Source organism: Carettochelys insculpta, chromosome 6 (genome assembly GCF_033958435.1).
Source record: "Carettochelys insculpta isolate YL-2023 chromosome 6, ASM3395843v1, whole genome shotgun sequence".
NCBI lineage: Eukaryota > Metazoa > Chordata > Testudines > Carettochelyidae > Carettochelys > Carettochelys insculpta.
The window spans coordinates 91,528,654-91,553,935 of record NC_134142.1 but is presented as its reverse complement, the minus strand read 5'-3'; the positions used below and the strand labels follow the sequence as shown (position 1 = coordinate 91,553,935).

The window sequence follows — 25,282 nt, the reverse complement described above, 5'->3', positions numbered from 1 at the left end:
CAATTGTCTGGGTAGCTAGTCCTCCATTACTGCCAGGTCTTGTATGTTGGATATTTCTATTATTCCACAAACGCCTTATCCACAACCTCCTCTTGATTTGGTGGTCTAAATTAGACCCTTACCTTGACGTTACCTTTTATTTTCCCCCCTTTCCCCTGTCAGAAACTTTCACCTGGTCTGCCTTTCATCTCCTCCCAGACTAAGAACAAGTGTATACACTACATACACTTCAGTACTTGCTCTTTATCTCTCTGCCCATTCTTGAACAGGCTTTACCCTTCTATTCAATATTCCAATCATAAAATTTACCCCGTCAAATGCCCCAGTTTACACAGTTAAGTCCTAATTTAGCTTGTTTACCAGTTCTTCCTCTTTGTTTCCCATACTCTTGCATGTGTATCAACTTTTAAGATGTTGAGTAGACTCACTAACCGATTTCCCTCTTGTTTTTTCTATGGTCCTGTTATAATTTTCCATCTCTCCCTTTGCCCCATCATTTAGTCCTTTTTTTTTTTTCGTGCCTGTCTGTGGCCTTTTGTTATCTGTCTCTCTCAACCTTAGTATCGGGTTCTGCTATGTGGTGACTGACCTCTGGTGACTTCCCTTTGCAGAGTGATGAGGAAGTGGAGATCCCAGTGGATAGCACAGATATGCCACATTATCGCCAGCGCTCCATTCTACAGTCTCAGCCTGTGAGGCGTACACCCCTCCTCCATAACTTCCTGCACATGCTGTCCTCGCGCTCCTCTGGCATCCAGGTTGGAGAGCAAAACAACGTGCAAGATTCTTCCACTCCATCCCCCCCACCTCCTCCACCACCACCACCTCCACCACTGCCTCCAGCCAGCGAGAACACCAGAGCATCGTCCTACACCAGGCTCCGTGAGCGTGTCAGTTACCCCACAACAGAGTGCTGTCAGCACCTGGGGATGTTGTGCCTTTGCAGCCGATGCTCTAGTGCAAGACTTCCATCTGCTCTCTTTTCACACCAAGAAAATGCCCCCTCCACTTCCTCTGGGGCCACTGGCACTTCCTTTTCCTCTGTGCAGACAGAACCATACCAGCCTCCAGAGCAGGCATCCACAGCACAGCAGGAGCAGGGTCTGCTTAACAGGCCTTCTGCTTTCAGCACTGTTCAGAGCAGCACTGCTGGCAACACCCTACGCAACCTTAGCCTAGGCCCCACCCGCAGATCTCTCAGTGGCTCTTTGTCAGGCCATCCATCCAGGTACCAGTCTTCAAGAGAGATGGCCTCTGGCTTAGGAGGGTCTGACTGGACTAGAACAGTACTGAACATGAACTCCCGCTCGGAGTTGGAAGCCATGCCTCCACCTAGAACCAGTGCCTCTTCAGTGAGCTTGCTGTCAGTGCTCAGACAGCAGGAGGGAGGTTCCCAGTCCTCTGTGTATACATCTGCTACAGAAGGGAGGGGCTTTCTGGCACCAGGAGCTGAAACAGAAAGCAGTGGTAGTGCTGGCCCAAGCAATCCAGCCAGCATCCGCAATGAGCTCCAATGCGACTTGAGACGGTTCTTCTTAGAGTATGACCGACTTCAAGAGCTAGATCAAGGAATTGGTGGGGAGCCCAGCCAGTCGCAACAGGCTCAAGAAATGCTCAACAACAACATTGAGCCTGACAGGCCAGGCCCTTCTCACCAGCAGACTCCGCATAGCAGTGAAAACAATTCCAATTTGTCCCGGGGCCACTTGAACCGCTGTCGCGCTTGTCACAACCTACTGACCTTTAACAATGACACACTGCGCTGGGAAAGAAGCTCACCCAGCTATGCATCGGGGCAAGTCCAAAGCACATTTGATGGCGTGCCACCAAGCAGCAGCCAAGCGCAGCCTGCAGAGAGAAGCGAGGGCAGAGCTCCTACCTCTAACAGGCTGCAGCTGGGAAGCTCTTCCAACCCGCAAGAGGAAAGGACCGTGGGAGTGGTCTTTAACCAGGAGACAGGGCATTGGGAGAGAGTTTACAGCCAGTCCGTTTCGAACAGACCTGGGAATGTATCACAGGAGGCCTTAAACCAGGAAATGCCTGAGGAAAGTACAGAGGAGGATTCACTCAGGAGGTGAGACATTTGTCCATTACCTTCCCCTTTAGTCTGTTAAACCTTTCCTATGTACTCTGAGCTACCTGGCGCTTCCAGAGTAGACTCTTCCACATCTTGATCTCAAGGATGAGCTATCTGCAGCCGCCTTCCCCAGTCTTCAGTAGGTATTACTGTAGTATCAGAGGTAAGTTGTGTGTGTGAGGAGGTGTGAGGGAGGAGACCCTGCCCACTAAACGGAAGGGTGAACTGTCCAGAGGGCAGAGCAGGGAGAGAAAGGATGTGGAATAGTCAATAGGGAAAACTGTTCTCTCAGGAATTGTCTGACTGAGATGCTGCTTGGGGTGTGTGGGTGTGGAGAATACCAAAATGTCCACTTTATACCATGCAACAGGTTATATTACAGTTTCTATGACCCAGGCAGTGCCCACCCTGGGGACTGGCAGAGAGCAATCATGAGGCACAGCAGCGATGGTTTATTTCCTAGGAATACAGTAGTGCCTCGATTTACAGGAAGGTTGTATTCCCAAGCACCCTGGAATAACTTGAATTTGTCATATATCAGGGTGGCTTTTTCCCCATTGGAATGCATGTTCTGCAGCCAAGGAAGCAACAGGAGCACCTGGCACTCCTTTGACAATCAAGTCCTGGGTGGTGGGGGGTGGGAGTTGGGGAGGGTTAAGCCTGGCAGTGGGCTGGAGCCATGGGAGGGGGCAGGGGGGTTAAGCCTGGGGTGCGTTAGGGCTTCAGAGGAGAGCAGGGGGTTGTGGAGTTGAGCCTGAGCCATGTGCTGGGTGGGGGCAGTTGAATCGGGGTGCAGGATTTGAGCTAGAGCCACATTTGGGGGTGGTGAGCTGGAGCCATATTTGCATATTTGAACTGGGCTGTAAGGAGTTTGAAATGGGGGCAAGGGAGGGGTCACTGAGCTGGAGCCAAGCGTGAGGGGTGGTGAGCCAAAGGTGGGGATTGAGCTGGAGCTGTGCACAGGTGGTGAGTGGGGCTGGAGAGGTTGAGACAGTGCGGGGGGGAGCGAAATTTTGCGTGGTGCTTAACTCATGTTAATGCGAGTTAAGCACAACTCGCACTTGTACATTTTGAGGGTTTACTGTAATGTGTCTTGTGAGGGCCCAGAGTCTGCAGCCACAGGGGTGGGAAGGTGAAGAAACTTCATCTTGGAGCATCAGGACGGGCTGTGCAGCTGCTTTTTTATCTGAAAGGGGCAGGACTGTGTTTCCAGTTTTGTTGTGAATGCAGTTCAGATTTGGACCGTGAGAAATTCTGCTGCTTCTGGCGTAAAGCAGGTAGGTTATTGAAAACCATTTTCAGAGGCTGAGCTTTTACAGAGCCCGTTATGCTGAATCTGACATTCAGAGTTCAGCCTGAGAGTATATCTCTGCTCTAGTTAGGAGGGTCATCTCAATCACCCCTAACTTCAGCGTTGCATTATTTAGAAGGTGGGTCTCTTTCAGGCTTCAGATGTGGCAAGTGAATTAGAGCAGCTCAACTGAATCTTCACTTCAAAGAGTGTCTGTGCTGGCTCAGATTGTTGATCCATACACTCTGGTACATTACATAGGGATGTCCATGCTGGGTCAGACTGGTGGTCCATCCAGTTTGGCATTCCATCTATGGACAGCTTGTAGCAGACCCGTAAGAGGAAATTTGTCTAATCCTTTCTCCAATGGTGGTCATTTCCTGGTGCTTTTAGAGAGAAGTGAAATCTCCTAGTTTGATACATATAACCAGCTGAGTGGTGGTGTTCATAGGGTTTTTTGATGGAAGGAAATCCTCTTCTTTTTCCTTCTCTCTGCAGGTAATCAGCATATTCTCAGAAGCAGGAGCTGTGATTATCTAAATTGTTGTTTATTTGCATAGCAGGTGGCAGTGGTGATGAAATTACTCTGCTCTTTCTAAATCCTTGCTCTAGTTTTTGACTGTCAGTATGAGCGACTCCCAGAAGCTGACTGTGTGATAATTGCTTCTCTCATGGTCCTAAATTTACCAGCCTTGATTTTGAGTGACTACCCTCTGGTCTCATGTTATGGAGCAGGGAGGGAGGGAGAGGAAAGGAGGAGTTGAGTAGTTTTCATTACAACATAACTTTGAAATCAACACTCGAGTGTGTTTTATTAATCTTTCTTAGCTAAACAATTCCTCTCTCCTAATATCTCCACCGTTGAGCTTACTCTACAGGTTGCCCTTCTTAAAACTAGCACACTCTGATCCAGCAACATCCTTTGTCTGGCAGGAGCAGGGATGTTCCTGGACCAGAGAGACAGACTGAAGGGCAAGCTGCAGCCCATGTCCTCAGGCAGCCCAAGGAGACTAGAGCCAATGTCCCCTGTCAGTCCCATGGGGGCAGCTGCACAGATGGGAGTGTCCCCCCCCTGCACCCCATGGGGGTGGGGAGCAGCTGTGCAGGGTCCAAGTCAGTGTTTTCTGGACCAGAGCCATGTCCCAGGCAGCCCTGCAAAAGCCAGGGCTGGGTTCTGCCACAGACAGCTCTGCTGGACTGGGACAGCCATGTAGGGCTGGAGCTAGCTTCCCCAGGCAGCCCTGTGTGTCTGGAGCCAGGGCTGGGAGAAGCTGTGTGGGGAGCTGGCTTCTCCTGGCAACACTGTGGGGGCATGGGCAGGCCTGCTAGGCCAGAGCCAGTGTCCCCTAGCACCATGAGCAGGAGCCCCAACAGCAGCCTAGGCCAGGGTGCCTGGATGGCATTGGGTAGGTGAGCAGCCCAGTGGGACAGGGAGTTGGAAGCCAGTTGTGGGAAACCTGGTCCCGCAAATTCTCTTGTTCGAGACCGGTCAGGTCCTGACCATGCCAGACCAGGGACGTGCAAACTGTATCTTCTTATCCTTTCTCTGGGTGAAGTCAGTGGTGTGTTCGTAGAAGTAATGAAGTAAAATCAAAACAAAAAGTGTGTGTGTTGGGGGGCTGGAGAATTAGGCCCTTGGAATACTCTGGCAATGAGGTGTAATAATAGGCTTCAAGGGGAGGGGCTGGGAGCTCCGTAATGTGTCACTTACAATTGCACTGGACCATATGCCACAGAGAGCAACCCTGCTCTTCTTTCCAGGGAGCAGACTGAGTTGTGACCTACTAAGTCTCTTTCATCTCTTTATTTTTATGCGTCTGTTTGGGCCATCATAGCTGTCACAGATGGTTATGTTACTGTTGCACTGTGGCTGTAGCAGCTGTGTGCAGTCAGTCACCCAGTCAGTCATTCACCTGTGCAAACAGATGCTTCTTGCCAAGGTAAATAAATCTGAAGCAAGCAGGCTAATGCCTCAGCTTGCCTTGGAATTCATTCCATGGGGATTCCTATGGCAAGAAGCCTGGGCAGAGCCTAGTTGAGGACACAGATATAAAGCCACATGAACTACTGTGCTTTTCTTTTCTCTTTTTCCTGTGTCTGCCTATGAGAGTCTCTCCCCTTCAGAACTGTTCTGGTGGGTTCATTCACACCTAACAAGAAGTGCGCACAAACTATAAAACAGTGGGTCAGAGTCCTGGATTTATGCATTTATTCTGCAACAAGCCCATTTGACTTTTTTCTTAAGTCAGGGAAGTTTAAGAATTTTTTTTTTTTAAATAGAAAAAGATGGGGGAATTCTCCTCCTCCTCTGAGTGGGATGGGAATTATTCACGAACACAAAATTAACAAATATATTCCTATTCGGAACAGTGACAGGCCAGCTGATGCTCACCCACTAATTTGTCCTTCTCTGGCATAGGATGAGCTCTCTTGCTCATCCAACCTCTCAACACCCAGGTCTGGTGGGCAAGAGCCCAAAAACAGAGTGCTCTGATACAAGTACTTCATAACTAAATTCTGGTCCCTCTTTCACTAATTTATGCAGTTGCAAAGGCATTCAGGGCCCCTCAAAGGCCATGACAGATGCCTGCATAGAGGCGTGAATAATCTAAATCACATATTTATAGGGATAGGTGAGGGAAAACCAAACAATGGAAATGGAGCTGGGAGGATGAGGACAGCAACAACAAGAGAATAGCATGCACACAGCAATCACCTTGCTAACACAAAGTCAGTGTAGCTGGGTTTGTGGCTAGAGACCACAAATATCGTGGTGCAGATTAGAGCTAGAAGAAATCACTGCTAGCTTGTTTTGTGTTTTCATAATCTTGTTCACTTCCCCATTTCCCCAGTAGCTGTCACTGTTGGGCAGTAGAGTTCTATATCCCAAGTTTGTATGGAAATCTAAGGTAAAGTAGAAACTGAAGGTGTGTTTCATTTCATTCTCCGGGGGGCGCGTTTGATTTCCTTTACTTGGCCTTTCTGGCATGGAAGTAATTTACCAGGGAAGCCATTGCTGCAGAATGTCAAAGAAGTGAATGAAGATTTGTCCTTTCTGGGTTCTGTTGGTGCCCTTATGCCAGGTGGGGAGTCAAGCATCCTGCTTTTTCCTGATTCATTACTAATAATGAGTAATAACCATCTAATGAAGTTTGCCAAGAATGACAGTTCTGGCTTTCTTTGTTAACAGGGACACATTGCCGAGAACTCTGTTAAGTGCAGTGCGTTTGCTCTCTTCCTTGGCTTACTTGGTATGACAACAAGGGTAGGACAGGCAGCCACTTTCATTTTCGAAGTGAGTTGCTTTTGGGCCGGGGGTGTGGGTGGGGCAGTGCTTCTGTTAGGGCTAAGGTCTATGCTCTTGGCTACTCTGTGATGAGCTCAGTGGTATTGATAAGAATTTGGGAGAAAAAGTAATTCTGGAGAGGAGATGAGTGAGTGTCACTGACTGCCCTGAACAGTAGTGGGTGGCATTTGGGCTTTGTATGCTTCAAGTGTGTGAATTTTATGGACAGTATCTCTGTCATATGTACTCCCACAAGGTATTTTCTCCACCAGTCCTATATATCAAGGAATCTTAGAAGTATCTGAGGGTTGATATGTGAGTGTTTTATCACGTGATGCAGTAACAGAAGGCTATGAGCAAAATCTCAATGAAAAAGAAAGTAATTGAGCAACAGATGAGTTTGTTTTATCTTCCTGATAACCCCTAAAATTAGCCTGTGTGTTCTATAATCCTAATGATTGAAAAGTCAGATTAAGTTCTGCTGAAGCCATCCCTTTCATAGAGGCCCATGGAGGATTGTTACATAGAATATGGACTAGAGAGGTAGTCCATCTAGTCCAAAAGCACGTCTCTTAGATTTGCCAGTAACAAACTTTTTAGAGTGGCATATGAACTCCGGGGCTTCTTCCTAACCCTCATCAGTTAGGCAGTGGCTACACTAGCACCCCCCTTTCAAAAGGGGGGTGGTAATGAGCCACTTCGGCAGATGCTAATGAGGCCCTGCCATGCATATGCAGCGCTTCATTAACACAATGGCGTCCACACATTTTTCAAAAGTGCCACTTTCAAAACGCACACTGTCGATTGTAGACAGGGGCCTTTTGAAAGGACCCCCCGATTTCAAAAGCCCCTTCTTCCCATTTGGTTTTGGCCTCATTAGCATCTGCCAAAGTGGCTTATTACCATTCCCCTTTCAAAAAGGGGGTGCTAGTGTAGCCACGACCTTAGCAATTGGCTTTTATACCCTGAATTGGAAGGGTTTGTATCCACCCTTATTTCTTTATTTGATGTAATTGATGATCTTACTGATTATATAATTATCTAATCCTCCTTTGACAAGCTTTTGGCTATACCAAAATGTCCCTTTCAGTCCCATCTTCAGAGTTTTGTATACAATAGTTTTGTTCAAAGATTTTTTTTCATGTGAATTTGTTCTATTGTACTGTGATGGCTTAATGACCTTCAAGGACAAAATCTGCTTGCCCTGCTGCATCTGTTCTAAGAAAAGCTTCTGGCCATGTGCTGTTACTGCTATTGTACTTCAGACCTGACTCCGTGAGACCTCTTTGGCTACCGCTACACTACAGACATCTTTCAAAAGAAGCCCTCTGGAATATATCTTCTGAAAGAACTTGTTTTGAAAGAGTATGTCCACACACAAAAATGTGGATCAAAAGAGTGATCTGCCCTTTCAAAAGAATGTGTCCATGTAGCCCCCACTCTTTCAAAAGACTGGGCCAAGTATCAAAAAATCAAGCGCCATGAGGACTGTTCTTTCAGGAAAAAAAGGGGCCTGTGGAGTGTCTACACATTTTCTTTCAAAAGAAACTTTTGAAAGGGGGCACTTTTCCTGAAATGGGAAAGGAAGAGCGATTTTCAAAAGGAGTGCCTCATTCTTTTGGTTTACTTAAAAAAAAAAATGCATTTTGTGTGTAGACGCTCTGCGAGATCTTTCAAAAGAGCTCCCTTCTTTCAAAAAAATCTTTTGAAAGAACTTGCTAACATTGATGTGGCCTTTAAGTGTAAAAATGAAGTAAAGCCCCTTAGTCATGACGGGGGTAGTGAAGGACTGAATGAGCCACAGAAACTAACTCATGAGTCTGATAGTGGTTATCTGTCTTGGTTGGATTTGGACTAGCAGGCTGTAGGTGAAGGAAGCGTATTAGCCCATTACCAATGAGCTGAATCAGCCAGTTCAGTTTGAAAGGACTCCTTGACTCCTTTGCTAGTATTTCATTCCTTCCATGGGCATGTCTTCTCCATAAACTTAAGTCAACCTCTGTTAGGGTGATTTATGGCCACTGCAGTAGTTCATCTCTGTATTGCCCTCCTTTTGTCAGTGATGTTTATTGTCACCAAGAACACTTCCACTGACTTGAGAGGGACTCTGGGGGGGCCAAGCACCACAGTTCTTGGCTCCATCTACAGTTCCTTGCTGGGCTGCCCTCCCACAGGTTCATAACTATAATCTCCCTCTCCTTGGGTGTCTAGTGGAAATCCTCAGTGCAGACAGAAAGCCTAGGAGACAGCCAGACTTGGGTTGCAATGGGAAGCCTGGCTGGTTACAGCCTAGCCCTGCTCATGTTCTGTGCTCTACTCAGTACCTTTCTGGCTCCAGTATGGCAGCCCAAGCTGTGAGCCAGGATAGAGCTATTAAGAATGATGGCCAAGCACCAATGTAAGTAATACATTGTCTTTGTGGACACTGCTTCACCCTACCTTGTATGTATGCTTTATGCCTCCAAGTGAAGGTGGAGTTATAATGTTGGTAAGGTACTTATTTTGGCTGGAGCAAGTCTAGAGTGTGCACACTGGTAGAACTGGTTGGAAAGTAAGCTGCTTTCTTAGTGTGGAACAGGCCCAAGAGGAATCCTTTTTCAGTGCCTAGATCTGCAGTGTCTAGTACACTCCCATTTGCCACCTGTGGTGAAGGGGGAAGTATATTGCAGAGAATGCAACTCAGTGGGCTGGTGCAGTGGCTCCTCTGGTGCCACACGGCTTGGCACTCGGGTGCTGCGCGGCTGGTGTAGCTCAGGGCTCGGGTGGCTGTCAACGCCGCTCCGGTGAGTCATCAGCAGTTTGCTGGGGGGGTGGGGGGGGCAGGGCAGGGACAGTGCCTGGCTGGGGCAGGTGCCTGGCTTGAGGGAAGGGGCCTGGGGCTGTCAGCCTGGTTCCGATAAAATTGGTAAAAATACAGTGATAATTGAGTAAATTAGAAATGCATCTTTTACCATTTTCTAACATAAAAATGTAAAATTTAAGACTGAATGAATGTATTAAGTAATATAATTAACTGTATAAAGTATATTGTACAGCCTACAAGTTAACAAGAAAAATGCCAGAATTACCAAACAATGAGAAGAAATATAGGAAACTAAAGTAGATATGTAAAATAGGTTGTGTTGACTTCACAGTACTAACCCTTCTGCCCATGTGTCCAGTTCCCATGTGTTCTGTGCTCCACTCAGCAACATGCTGGCTCTTGTCTGCAAACCTCTTTAGTGCCTTCAACCTTGCAAATAAACATCCCATCCTGCTAGTTTCCTTTTTCAGATTTCCCAGTCTTTACTTGGTTTCCATGTTGCTTTCCTACCACAAGGGGGTAATGTTGCTGCTGCTCACAGCTTTCCTGCAGCTCATTATGTTACCCAAATGTGTCTTTGAATACTTGTAGAAAAGAAGAAAATATGATTCGAGACTCCTTTTTGTGAGTCCTAAATTACAGCTTCTGTTTTCAGGTACTATGGATGTGCAAGTGGTTTCCATTACATTAGAGGAAACAAATCTCAGAGAGGTGGCGGTGTTTGTAGCTTCACAAATAACAAGCAGTCCTGTAGCACCTTAAAGACCAACACATTTATTAGGTCTTTAGCTTTCATGGGTAAGACCCACTTCTTCCTGGAGAGGGAATGAGAAGAAAGCATGCCGTGTTGGCTTGTATGTGAAGGTTCTAGGAGTAAAGTAGGGTGACAGCATGGATTTTGGAAGGACAGTACCGATACTCAGGTTTTTGTCTTATGTAGATGCCTGTTCCCCTTCTCTCTCCACTCCCCCAGCCAGCATGTTTGTCTGCACAGCCTGTCCTAATTGTTCGTGCTTACTCTCTGATCACCCTAGAGCATGAGGCAGGAAGAAGCAAGTGCTTTGCTTTTCTTATGACAGTTTCCTCACAGAATCAAATGAGTTTGAACTACAAAAAAAAAAAAAAAAAACCCTCTAATTTATCATGCTCTCTACACCTCTGGCCCCAAGGATAGGGCAGAAGTGTCCCTATCCTATGTATGCTCTGTGGCTTTGCTCATTTTAAATAGCTTTCCCTTGTTCCTTAGGAGACAGCTCTATAATCCACGTTAAGTGATATTTTTTCTTCTTGTGTCTGAGGAATGCCTGGCAGTTCATGATGGAGGCTGGCTGGTCACCTTTTAAACTGAGTTTGTAAATATTCTCCTTGCCAAGTCTGTCTTGAACAGTTACTGAGCTGTGTAGGCATGCCTCTCATGTCTTTAGCCTCTGGGTGCATTTATGTTAAAACAAGCAAACAATTCTTCCTCATCACTTCTGAAGCCCAAGCTGCAACTAAGACAATGATTGTCTCAGGGTAGGAGTCGTCTGGTGTTTAAGCCAAGCTGGCAGAGTAGGCGCAATCCTGATTTTACTCAACCAAGGGTAACTATTCTACATAAAATGGATCAGAGTGCAGTCACTTCTGTACACCTGGATACAGAGGCAAAGTCAGTAGAACCTGAGTACCATCATGTAATGCTCAAGTCTGATGCCAGTGACCAGATGACTGATCAATCTGGGATGTGCCACAGACACCTCCGTATATACCTGTGTACTTAAGTCTCAACTGATGTCAGGCACTGTTGTGCTAAATACAGTGAACTGTACAGATTCCTCGCAAGAGCTTACAAACAGAATAGCCAAGAACCACCAAGGGTGGAAGAAAGGACCTGCTAATATCCTCATTTTATAGGTGTGGACTGAGGCAGAGATGATAAATAATGTACCTAAGATCAACCAAGATAGTAAATCTAGATCTTCAGAGTTCCATTCTAGTGCTTTACCCACAAGTTCAAACTTTCCCACATTTTTGATTAACTGTTTCTGGAATGATTAGTCTCCGAAAGGTAACTGTGTTAGTCTGCATCTACACAAAACAAAAAAGCAGTCCTGTAACACCTTGAAGACCAACAATATTATTAATTAGGCGAAGAGCTTTCATGGGACAGACCCACTTCAGATCTGGACAATATTGATAACTGAGAGAAAGAGAATTTAAAAATAATAAAAATGACAAATAGGAATAAGGGGATTTCAAAGTTGGCGGGGTCCTTTCAAAAAGGACCCCCATCTGGACGAGCTTCATGGGAGCGAAAAGCGGCAATTTTGAAGTGCCGTGGCGGGCAGCATGCTAATGAGGTGCTGAATACGCATTTTGAATATGCATGGCTATTTCAAAGATTTCTCTAAGTGTAGATGTAATCTTAGTGGTGTGCATTTTAAAACAGAGATTTTAACACCAAATTACAAAGAGAATTGGAATTTATTTTCAAGTTTGATATTGATCACCTCAGATTCAACAAAGATATCAATTATCTTACACATTACAAGGACAATTTCCCCACCTTTTGATATTCCCAGTGACCACAGGCATCTCGCTTAAGACACTTGCAGAAGCTCTTTTTCTCTCCCTTTCCCTTCCGTCTGCCCTATCTAGCTGATTCATCAGTTTTTATTAATCTTTTTTTCTTTCAGTTATCAGGATTTTCCAGCTCAGAAGAAGTTGGTGTGCCCCGCAAAAGCTGCTACTACTACTACTACTAATAATAAATATTATTAGCCTTTAACATGCTACAGGTCTGCTTTTTAGTTCTCGAATGATTAGACAATACAGTCTACTGTTCTGTATGCAACAGGCCCCACTATGGAATGCTTCAGTATGGGCAAAACTTGCCAGTTGCGCATAGGTCTAGTATGGGGAGGGGAGTCCTTTTCCATTGTGACCTGAGGCTTGGTCTGTGTTGCTACAGAAAATCAAGCTGCTCAGGGTCTTCTGTGGTTTTGTTTCACGCATGCATGAAACAGCATTTTCCATGGTCAAGGTTGACTCTGGAACTCCTTGCAAGAGGCAAGGATTAAGGAAGTTCAATGGGAGAAAAGCTCCCATTGATCATCTTCTGTGTAGACAACCATAGCAGTTGACCACTGATAAGTCAATTTTTAGCTGTGCAATTGGCGTAGCTAAAATTGTGTATCGGCGGTTGACTGCTATGTCTAGTATAGACATAGCCATAGAGGGAGAGGAAAAGCTAGTTGCATTGCTGGCTGCTGCTGTGTGAACATTTTTCACACCAGGTCTAAAACTGCCTGTGCTTGAACCCATTATTGTCATCATCTTGAGTGCAGAATGTTGAGGTGTCTCCTTGGTTTTATTTTGACCTCTTGCTTTCCAAACCAGTGGTGGATGGACACTGTTGCCCTGCTGTGGGATACTCCTACCTAGAATGCATCCCCTGCTTGTGCTTTGCTGAACATTCCAGGTATTCAGTCTGTCTAGACTCTGTCTTGGAGGAATCCTTTGCTCTTTCTCCTCTGGTGTTTGACTTGGTTCAGACTTCAGTCTGCTCTTTGTTTTCCTTTCTTTTTTTCTTCTGTAACTTTTTTTTTTTTAGGGCTGTAGTGTCTAGGATCCAACTTGTGGACCCGTTGTGCCAGGTGCTGAACTGATAGAAAATAAAGATGGTTCCTGGGCAGTATGAGTATGCAATCTAAGCACAAGGCAAAAGATAAGCCGAGGGGAGCACAAGCAAACAGTGAGAGGCAGTGGTGCATAGTCTTAGTACACCAGAGGCCTAACAGTTGTCGAGTTTTTTTGTAAGCATTACACAAAGGAGAATTTTAAGAAGGGATTTGAAAAAGGCTGAGATAGCATTGTGGATGTTAATAGGGAATTTCTGTCAAATGTGAGGGTCAGCATGGGAGAAGCCAAGAAGGTGCTCGTTGGAAAAACTGAAAAGGAGTGTGATGGAGGGTGATGTGGGTTTGTTTGGAGAGGGACTTGACATTTCAATAGTGAATGCTATGATAGGTAAGGTAGGATGATAGGTAAGGTAAGACAGGCTGTGCAGGTCTCCCTTGACAGTGAAGACAGTTTTTTCTGATCTGACAGAGGAGGAGAAACCAGTGGTGAGACTGAAGGGGCATGGAACGCACAATAAAAACATGTACAGTAAACCCACGAAGTTGCGCTTAACTTGCATTAATGCAAGTTAAGTGCAACTCAAAATCCCCCTCTCACTGGCCCCATGCAGTCCCGTTTCAAATCCCTCACATGCAGCTCCAATTCAAACCCCCTGTGGTCCAGCTCAACTCCACCCCTGCGCTCCCTGCAGCCCTAACCCATCCCAGACTTAACCCCCCCGCCTCCTCCCATGGCCGCAACCCATTGCCAGGCTTAACCCTCCCCAACTGCTGCCCCCCACCCACCTTAACCCTAGGACTTACCTTTCAAAAGGTGCTCCAGGTACTCCTGCTGCCAAACGTGTGTTCCACGGGGGAAAAAAGCCACCCCCGACTTATGCAAAATTCAAGTTATGCCAGGGTGTGTGGGAACACAACCTCGCATCATTCAAGGGACTACTGTAAACTGCCTTTGAAGCGACATTTTCAGTAGATAGACCTGGAGAAAGATTGCATCTGTCTAGGACTGAGAGAAGGATGTTGCAATAAATGAGATATAGAGAGCCTTGGTTCAATTTTGGGTGGATTGGGAAGGCCACATCTTAGAGATGTTATGCAGAAAAAAATCACTGAGATTTAGATGTAATCTGGAGGTGAGGACGTAGAGAGGTCTAAATGAAAGCTGATACCCAAGATACAGGCAGGAAGGTGCTGGTGTTCCCAGTGATTGAGCATTGGGGCTTAGAACCAAGAGCTCTGTTTTAGCAAAACTAAGTTTGAGTTAGACGTGGGACAAGGAGAGATGTAAGATTTTTTAGCTTGGAGAAGTCAGCAGCAGAGAGAATTGTCACACGAATGAATTTATTTGTGGATGAGATAATTCAGATGTAAGGTGCAGAGAGAAGAAAAGGGGACAGAGGAGGAAGCTTTGTGGAGTCCTTGAAGAAATTTAGATGGGGGATGAGATGGATTCATTTTCCTTTCCTCTCAAATTCTTCTTATGCTTCTCTTAACGTGGGATCATTTTTAACTACCTGCTGCTTTCCCCTCTTCAGCTTTTGTCATACAACTAAGTCTCTCTTCTCCCTTCAGTACTTTGTTGGATTGTCTTCTCTGCACAGTGGATCAGTCCACCTGTGGCCAATTTACTATGTCCTCTTAGATGTGATAAATCAACCTAAAGCGCTCTCCTGTCGACTCTGGTACTTCACTAGACGAAGAGTAGGTGGAGTCGACAGGAGAGCGGTTCCCACCAACCTTACTGGCTGGAAGACACTGCAGTAAGGAAGTTGTGTATCTTAGATCAGTATGGTGCGTAGTGTAGACAAGGCCTGGTTTTAATTTCCTCTATACCCTCCTCTTTTCTCAGCTGCTGCAATTTCCAGTTATTAGCTGGCTATTTTAATTTTTTTTATTATTGTTAACTTCCCTCTCCTGCCTTTCTGTTTTTCCTCTTTCCTTGTAACATATTTATACAAATAATCAGTAGATAGTCCCCTTCCTTAAAAGAAACAGCTTACTGAAATGGCTTGTCCTTGGGTACCTATAGGGTGAACTCTGGACTCTTGCTCTGCTAGTTGTTGTTACAGCTTATTGCAGAGATGTTGTGCTGAAAGGGGTCTAGATTTCTGAACCCCAAATGTTGGTTAATTTTTTATTTTCACTACATTTGTTGGAGCCATTCCACCTTGGCCTTTTAAGTGTATTTACTGAGGGTCATAGTGAACAATAAAAAAGAAAGCAAAAAACAGATACCTGCCTCTGAGTGATTACGTTTTAAATAAATAAGAGAGAGGAAGACTACACAATATTTAAGTCCTATCCTAATCCGCAGTCACACCTTTCATAATCCTATCCAGTTTTGTGCCCAATTCACAACTGTAGTGTAATTTCATTGGTACACCTTTATTTTTACTCTGTTCTCTTAGCTATGTATCCAACTTACACTCCTCTTCCATCTCCACACTTCCTCTTGCTTAAAAGTCACCTGTTTCTCAAGCCCCTGGAATTGTTCAAGCCCTGCGCTGCCCCAGTTTGCCAGATTCTCTGGAGTAATCAGGAGCCCCCGCTCAGGAGACGTCAGGTGCCAAAGTTAGCTGTTTGATGACTGAGACTGCCAAAGGAACGCCGGCATGTTCCATAGGCCAATCCACCCCCAGCTGTGTTGTAGAAAGACTGCCTCTTTCCCAATTGTTTCACTTTTGACTCACCATTCTGACTGAAACCGTTCCTTATGCAAGCTTTCTTGCACCCACTGTAGCTTCTTATTTTAGGAATAAATTAACGTTGCTGTTGCCCTTTACTTTGATTCTTTTATTAGTGAGGGTTGGTGGGGAAAAACTGAAATTCCCTCCCTCCCATCATGACTAATAGGGGTTATTCTCTGTTCCTGGTGCAGAGCTGCTCTTCTGTGTCTAAAAGCTGGGCTTGTTCCCATGGACACTGTTTCCAGATTTCTGGGAAAGCTCAGGCCCACTCTCGCTAGCTTTTTCCCCTTCTGCTTGGGCAGGCTTCCTCAACAGAGCTTCATTATGACAGTCCTTCCTCCATCAGCTTGTGCAGCAAGGGAAATGACAAGCTCAAGCTTTGGAAAATTGCCTCTTTGATATAAAGAGAAACATGGATTTTCCAAACTGTTGTGATTGGCAGATACTTCTTCCACCACTTGGATCCAAATTCCCCCATTATTCTTTTTGGATGCAGAGCAGATTTAGCTGTGCCTTCATATGTACACAAGAAGTTGAAAAGGTCTGACTGCCCTCTTAGGAGTTAAATCTCTCACCTGTGCCAAATTCTGTGCAAGTAATATATATCAGCCTTATCACCTTAGTATCTTAGAGCTCCAGCATCCCCTTCCCATTTGAAGGAGAAGAGTTGCACAGGGTTGATGAGCAAGTGGAACCTTCCCCAAATAAATACTTAGATGTGCGAGTTTGGGGAAAGTGTCCTGTAGTCTGCTCTCTTGCTTTAGTCTCCTCTTGAGTCGGTTAGCTTCTCCCCTTGTATTTTCCTACTGTGGTCTGTTGGCAGTACAAGCCACTTAGGATGGAATCCTCTGTCCACGCTCCTTGATTCAGACTGAGAGGGGCTGTAGTTTCTGGAAACTCAGGGAAGCTGTGGGAAACCCATCAGCACCTCATTTGAAGATACAGGGCCCTCTTCTCCTTGATTCTGCATGAGATTACCCCTCCAGCAGTAATCTGAGAAATACTTATAAGGACCGGTGAATCAAATGCATGACTTGCTTTAATGTATCCAGATTTACATTTCTCTCCAACTTCACTAGATAATCCATTCTCAGATTAATTATTAAGGGGGGAAAGGAAAGACAAATAGCCTGCGTCTCTTCAAACTATACCCTGATTTCTAGACTTGCTGCCTCCCTTGTCCAGATAACTGCTCTTTTCTACTGTCCCCAAGGCCCACTTACTAAGCCCCTGCCTTTGGGTTAATGCAGGGGTCAGCAACCCCCAGCACTCATGCCAAGAGTGGCACACAAACCAATTTTTATTGGCATTTGAGGTGGGATCTCAGCCCCACCCCTCCTCCCATATGCAGCTGGAAGCTTGCTCAAAGCCATACCGCCTGTGGATGAACAAAAGACCAGCTTAATGCAACCAGCCACCACCTAAACAACAAATCTGTGTGTCTTTGTTAATGAAGCTGTTGTAAGTAGGACTATTAGTGACTTCAAAAAGTATCACTGGCACTCGGACTATATGTAGAGGTCAAAAGGTCAAATTTTGGCACTCCTTCTTGGAAAGGTTGCTGACCCACTGGGTTAGTGTTTGTGTCTGGATGTATCACACTCGGACAGGACAGCTATCCTGGCTTTACCAGTTTTCTTTAGATACCTAGATGCACTAATTAGTTAAAACTTATGGGCAGGTCCTCAGATGCACTGTCTCATGTCCCTTTACTAGTACACTCTGTCTTCCCAGTGTCTTTCCTTGAAAGAAGAATGTTGAAGGTTTTAAGGAGACAGCAGAAGACCTCAGCATTTCTGTACACTGGATATTTGAGATTGTTCCAATCCCTTCATCATTAAGCACGTACTATCTACATATGTGCACTCATACATACAGAAGGAGTGATTGGGGATAAAGTTGCTCTGATTCAATTAGTCACTTTGATACAGAACTCCTGGATGGAGAAGTTACAGCTGAGCATTGATTCCGCAGGGCTCTAAGCCCAGGAGGGCTTGGGGCCTAAGCGAATGGTAAGAGGCCTCACTAATGTGAAAATAACCAAAATAGGAGTGACTCCAGCTTTCTCCAGTTGAACCATTCTGGTCTGTTGAGTAACTAACATACATTTCAAAGATTCCTCTTCTGTTCTTCTCTCCCCCGCGCGCCCCCGCCCCCCCACATATTTAACTTGTTGCTTGACATGGCTGCCTTTGTGGTGATGTAAAAATTCATCCCTGTTTTTCTTCAGAAAGCATCTCCTGCAACTGAAGTCCAAGGAGCAAGCAGGCTATATTATGTGCCAAGAAAGTGGCTAATTGTTTTATTTTGAATTGTGTCTAATTCAGATTCCCTTCTAGGGGAAAGCTGGAGTTAAGTGTCTTAGATGCTGTCAGAAGGTCAGCAGGGCTGGTTTTTGTTTATAAAATGTATCTGGTGGGGCTGAGTTCAGAGAAGATTGAGGCTCTCACCACAGACCTGGGCCTCCTTAGGAAAGACAGCACATCCTTCCAGCCCTGGAAAGGCGTTTCTTCCTTCACCCCATCCAGAAAGTCAGGAAGCTTCCAGTGCTTGCCCCACAGTCTGAGGTGTATTTACTTGAGTAGGTGGACAAAGCCTGCACAACTTTTCTACGACAAAGAGTCCTCTGTGAGTGATGTTGGTCAGATCTCTGAGCAGAGCACTTTGAGGCTGACATCCCAGTGAGATGTATAGAGTACTTCTCCGCTCTGAGGACTGCTGTTTCAGGAGGTGCCTGCATGCTCATGTAGGCACAACTGTTATATTCTGACACTTTTCAAACTTTTCTTCTATGAGAGCTAGAAAGTTTTATTTTAAAAAGTGAAAAGCTGAATTTCTGGTTTCACCATGTCTCTCCAGGCACAGGCCTATCGTGCTTGTGCTTTTATCTGGCCTTGGCCCTCTTCCAGCTCTCTGAGTACAGTACTACAAACATGGAGTAAATAGCAAATGTAATTATCAGACTGACTGTGTTAGTTACTTATGTTTTTCTCTCTTCCCCATATGACTTTTTGTACTGGTGCAAATGCATTCTTCAGTCTCTTCTTTCACCATAACACACCCATTCCTCTGTCTGATGCTTGGATTCCTCTCGTATGTGTGGAATGGCCAAGGATAATTAGGGAGATGTTACTCAATTCCCCTTCTCTTCCTCCCCAAACCCAAATGCTATAGTGTGCTACTCCTTTACTGTGGAGTGTGAGGCCCTCCCTAAAATGATGGTCTGGTGAGGGTTTGGGCTTGAATTGGGAAAGCCCTCTTGACTGCGTACTAGACTCACTATGCTGCTGCTTCCACCTACCCTGTTTAAAGAGAGAAACCTTTGCTGCAGAAAGGTGCACAGTGTACACAGCCTGACACACGGAATGGCCACACAGGGTCCTGGTAAAACTCCTCTGCTGACACTCCCGGGGCTTGTCTGTTTGGACACCCATGCTTTAAACCTCTCTTGAGTAGACTATGTGAGGGGTGAGCAAACTTTTTATGTCAGGCCCCACTTTTCATCCCTGCAATTAGCAGGACCCTCAACCTGTCTGATGTAATCCAAACTAACCAGACATTTCAGTTACATTCATATGAAAAAAAAAAAAAAAAAAAAAACCTTTTCAGCATGTATAAGAAAATAAGTATACAGAATGTAAAAATATTATCAGTGGTATAGAAATGTGAATACATGTACATAAAACAATAACATTTCAACATATTTAATGAGAGGGATGAGCCTGATATCCAGCAGCCAATCATACTGCGATCCCCCAACCCCTTAGGAAATTTCCTGCCCCCCCCCGAGGGGATCTGCCCTAAGTTTTGTGTCTCCCTCTCCCCTGCCCGGGCTATGCTGCTTCATCTTTGGCACATTTCCTGAGTGCAGCCATTCTATCTGTTACACCTTTACAGAAATGGAGCCATGGAGTTCAGCTGCGCTGGGCCTCCTAGGAGCAATGTTGATTACCCATTAGCTTAAACACACCCTCTTCCAGAACTCAGCAGTGTGGATGTTCTGGTTTCACAGTTTAACTCTTCAGGGGTATGAGAGTGAAGCAAACAAGTACAGTAGACCCCCGTCTTACGCAGAGGTTACATTCTTGTGCAACCGCACGTAAGCCCAGTTTCACATTACTCGGGGGAAACTGGCCAGCTCACCAGTGCTTGTCAGTTTTCCTGCTCCTGTGAGTGGTGGGGAGCTGAAGCCTGGCTCCTGGATCCCCGCCACTTACAGGAGACAGTAAACTGACCAGCACTGCAGCGCTGGTCAGTTTCCCAGCCCACCTGAGTAGCAGGCAGTAGAGCCAGGCACCAGCTCCCCACCACTCTGTCATGTTAAATAGAGGGATGTGCAACTTGAGCACATGTATCTTGGGGTTCTACTGTACACAAGAAATTTTTCCATCAGGTTCTAAACACCATTACAGTTTCCTTAGCATGACAGATACACAGATCTAAACAAAGTAATGAACACCCTAATTTTCTCATGACTCTGAAACATTTCCTGGGTTTAGGACCACCAAGTCCTCTGCAGTGTCTAGGATCTCACTTCAAGTGACTTCTGTTAAGGATCATAGTGTCTGTCAGCTATCTTGTTACTTCCTTTGTTTGTCCCATAGTAAAACAAGATGCCCCTGCTACAAAACCATGCCAGTGTTTTCCTTTCTCCTGCCTGGAGCTTCTGAACAATCCAGCGTCTATTGTTTTTAAAGGCTAGCCTCAGTACTTTTCGGTTGCGGAGGATTTTCCTCTTACCACTTCCACAGCCATCTCCAGAGAAGTTAGGAGAACCATTTCTCTCCAACTTCAGCCAATCTGTTGTCCCAAGCAGTTTCCATTTGAATAGAGGACCATTAAGATTTAATGACCAACCATTGTCCTTGATCTGGCAGGTCTGTGACATGGCCCATGTCAATTGCATAATTTGATACATTTAGGTATTCCATGATGCAGTGGTTTCATGTCAACCAGATTCATAAGGTTCCCTGAATCATCATAACTGCTAAGGCACATTTTCATCATTAGATGGCTAGGATTACATTTTCACCTCCTGCAGGTGGTTTAGAACTAGTAAAATCAAGCATGTTGTTCTACACTGGATGTCTCTTCCTGCTCTTCTGCTCTTGTTTGCTTATGCAGTGCTGTTATGTGATAATCTCAATCCAGATGTCAGTCACAGACTTGAGCTATCTTAAACGTGCAAAAACAGAAAGATACCAGAACAGTGTTTCTCAATCTTTCAGCCATGATTTAAAATTGGATTGTGAGGATATGTCAAGAGTCATGTGGAGTCACTGGGAGGTGGGGGTGCAGAATTGGATTTTGCCCCGGGGTGGTGATGAAGAGCCGGTGTGGGGAAGCCCTGGAAGGGTTCTGATATCTGCCCCCTCCAGCTTCATTAAGGTTGTGTGGCTGACTGGGCTCAGCTCCCCACTCTAGGTGTTACAACCTGGTGCATGGGGTTTAAGTGCTGCTCAGGTTAGGTCCAACACTCCCCTGTCATGAAGGTGAGGGACCAAATTTGAATGAGAGGTGCTGCAACCCCTTGTGCCAGGTTGCAACGACACGCAAACAAACTGGACGAACCTGACCAGTGCTGAGATCCTGGAGGTCACAAGGACCTCAGCAGGGTGGTGAGCCCAGCCATTCCCATGGAGTAGGAGCTGCCATTGTGGTACATGCAGCGTACTTGTTTACTATTCGTGGTGTATATAGTATTACATGGGTAAAAAATATTTAGGAAGCCAGATGGTTTTTTGTATTAAAGCTATTTACTTGGTTGCAAGAGGCCATCAAAGACTGCAGGTGGGTTCTAAGCCCAAAAAGGTTGAGAACCACAGGAGGCTCCAGACACTGAAATGTTATCTTTCAAATTCCTAAATACTGAAGCAGGGCTGACAAGTGTCCGCTAAAGATGATTTCCTAAATTAGGTCCTTCTCAAGGAACCTATAGAGTTCTATTCTAGGTCTTTGAGCTTGAACAGGTTATATCTGATCCAAGAAAGTTATGAAATTTCAGCTTTTCCTAAGAGCTTTAAAGTCTGGCTAGGTACAGTGGTTCAAGGTCCCTGTTCGCTTGTGTGGCTAGAGACAAATAGACTGAGACCTTGAAATCTGCTCTAGGAAAAGATTAAAACATGAAGAGCTCTTTGAGAAACAAATGCTGCCTGCCCTGAGAAGTTCAAATGGACTGGATGGGATTTTGATCTGACACAGCTATTTGTGCCACAGCATTTGAGGACAAGCAGGAAGTGACGTTGGACAACTCTCTATGCCTTGCTTATGGGGATTCAACTCTTGTTTGTTACCCTTTTGTGTTAATTCTCCCCTTTTGCAGTAGGAAGAACACTGAGTCCTGTTTGGTTCTCCGTAAGGGTGCTGTGCTTTCATAGGGCCCAGAATCCAAGAGCTCTTACAGGTAGTTCTGAGCTCAGAGGAGTGGGGGGATATGATCCATTGGTCCAGCTTCAGCCCCACCTTAACCTAGGTTTATTGGACCTACTATCTTTGTGAGAAGGTGCAAGACTGAAGGCTAAAAAGGAAAGTGAAGAAGTTGACAGGGCATAGTGGTAATTCCTTTGACTCTTAAGTATCTTGACTATATGTGCCAGCCCCTTCCCCCACTCAATTTGGAGGTGGAGTGGCAGTGTAATTGTGTAGGACGAGGGAGACTGTAGCTATCTTTTAAGAGAGCATTTCATTTAATTACTGTTTTTACCTGGAAGCACTTAGCAGCTTCTGGAGGATGGGGATGGAGGCTGAATGAGTAGTAGCAGGTTTGGGGTGCACATTTGTCACATGAGCAAAGTGTGTGGTTTTTTGTTTTTTTTTTTTTAAAAGAGCTCCCCTTTGCATTGGTGTTTGCCTTTTTGAAAGGGGAGAGAAGCTGCTAACTTTGTACAGTTGGATAGCTTTGTTGTTTATATGTGTGCTGTGCTGCTGGATTTGAGACTCCATTGGGCTAGAAAGTATTAGGAATCCCGTATCCTTGGAAACTGATCCCAAGAAGCTAAACTTGCTGCATTTGAATACTTCCTGAGATACTTTATGGATAAATCAATCATTCTGTCCCAAGTGGCCTAGGTGATTATCTTGGTGCCAGTGGGAGAACGTGGGGATAGTAGATAGAAATTAAGCTGCTAACTCCTGCAGTAACATGTGGGGGATTGTCCTGGGGTTTTTTAAGCTCTGGCTTCTGGCATTCAGCTGCACCGTATTAGAGAAACTCACAAGTGGTCTGATGACTGAAAATCAAAACTGCTCAGAGGGTTGGAGACATAGAAATATTTTTGGAATGCCTAGAGGCCCTGCATCTCCCATTTTCCCTTTCCTCCCTACTCTCTTTGCTGCTGTCTGTAAGTTGTCCCTTGATCTTTGGATCAGTGTGCTCCCAGGCAGAGGGCAGCTTGAATAAAAGCTTTTTCCTGCCCTGTCCCTCTCTCCCTTTTTAAATTTTGTTGCCTCATATCTTCTAGTTAGCTTTTTCCTCTTCTCAACTACCTCATCTGCTTACAGGCCCAGAGTAATATTAAGTAATATAAAATGGCAGCTCCAAAACCTTGTTCTGAGATGCTGACGTCTGTCAGGCAGGCAGTCCATCGAGATCACAACAGAGCGTTCTGCAGAACAGAAGGCAATTTTACATTCCCTTGTAGTGTTTAAAAAAAAACAACAACTATTTTTGCAAGCTGGTCTTGAAGCATCTCCTCGTGCGCACAGAGTTAATCTTCATCACTGAGGCATTGATTGACAATCTGGAGGATGTTAATGTGTGATTCTCCTGGTGAGCGGGGGAGGAGAGTGGAAATTGCAGTTTCTTTGCTAATTGTACTTTAGATATCATTTGTGACAATTTCATGTTGTCTAGACAGAGATTGTGGAGCAATTGCTTCAACGGAGCCTAGTGTTAGCCTGCTATGGATCTGGGCAGCACTGGGGGGAAGGGAGCTGTGCTTCAGAAAGGACATTTCAGTCACCTGCTGACAGGTGAAGGGTTTCAAGAGCAGGTGGAACCTGATTATTTTGTGAACATGTCAGACCATTTATTTAATGGCTAGCGCTTGTTGCAACTTTGGTTCCTTCAGGGGTTTTCTCCCTATAACAGAATTACCAGTAATGCTATTAGCTCTGGCATTACTCTAGACTGATTTAGCCTGTGTTGTTAATGAAAACAAACCCAGTCTTGGCCTGCTAAACTCTGTCTTCCTGACTGGGGCAGCTGTTTCTGAACAGGAGTCATTGATTTCTGTTTGCAGGTTCTCGGTATTGGGCATATTCTAAAAGGAGGGGAGGGGAGTGATACATTAGCCCATTATGTGAATTTAAAATCTGGGATTTAAAGTCTAAAGACTATGAAAGTGTATCATTTAAAAACCAGGCACCAGAGTCTCCTTGGGAATTGTAGGTAATAATATTAGTGTCGCAGACCATGGAGGCATTATTGATGATTATAACAGTACCTCAATTATTGAACCGATTTATCCAGCTATGAAAATGAGCACAGAGCTGCAACTTGGTTCTCTGGGCCTTGGCATGTAACAACTTATTGTAACTACTAAAACAAATTGCTTTAACATTAATGGGTCAGGTCATCTCTGCAATCCTCTGGAAAAGCATATAAAAATTGCCTCTTTGGATCCCACGTGATCACATTTTGCTGGTTTTTTCTGTTATGTTCCCAACTCCTTTATTTACATTGATGTCTGATTTTCAGAGCACACTTTATTTCTGAAAAACCCTGCAGTGTAGTCATAGCCTGAGAAGACAAAGTTACAGTGTAGCCAAAAAATGACAAGGGGGCTTAAAATCAACCACTGCTCGTGACAACTGAACTTTTATACCTGGCATCTGGATGTGGCCTTCAAGCGTATTTAGGGAATACACATGGGTCTGAGATCTGGTGATGACCAAGGTGGTTGCTATGCCTAAATTCAGCAGGGCTTTACCCCCTTGGAGGAACACACTGCTACTTGATGGCTGTTCTTTCAATTAATCCATGGGAATAATCTCCAAGAGATTACCTCATAATCTCTGAGAATACTCAGCTCTGTATGCATGCATGCGCAACATTCCTTATGAGAAGACAGGGAGAGCCCAAAGCTAACGGCTTTTTGGGTGGAAGGAGGGAGTGGAATTCTGCTGTGCTCAGGGGTAATACCCTGAAGCAGTAGCAAGAATTGTGATTTCTTTAGGAACTGAATTGTGCTGTTCGAGAGAAATAACTAAGGTTGAGTCTATGGAAGAGTCACCCAGTGCCTAGTTTACTCAGCATTTACGGTCAGTCTGTGAAATCTCTGATTCTTTTGGATTCCTTTGCTAATTTAAAGTAGAGACTTCAATTTTCCAACCCTAATAGAGGTTTGGTGTGAGAACACAATTATCTTAGAGCCTACGTGTTTAGTTTAATTACTATAAAGTTTAGGCAGGCAGAAGGGCAACAGAAAGTCTACCCTGCTTTGCAAATTCAGGGGAGTTTACACTGCTGCAGTTCTCTGTTTTTCCTGTGGTTGACAGAACATACAGCCTCTGAATGC

At 45.1% G+C, this 25,282-nt stretch overlaps 1 protein-coding gene across 3 annotated transcripts in view; it reads left to right on the top strand.

Moving 5' to 3' along the window:
- Positions 1 to 25,282, top strand: part of AMBRA1 (autophagy and beclin 1 regulator 1) — a 209,955-nt gene that overhangs the window by 37,496 nt on the left and 147,177 nt on the right. For all 3 annotated transcript variants that reach the window (XM_074997585.1, XM_074997584.1, XM_074997586.1), the window contains exon 7: positions 612 to 2,074. In XM_074997585.1, the coding sequence (XP_074853686.1) occupies positions 612 to 2,074 (1,463 nt within the window). The remainder of the gene's footprint in view (positions 1 to 611; positions 2,075 to 25,282) is intronic.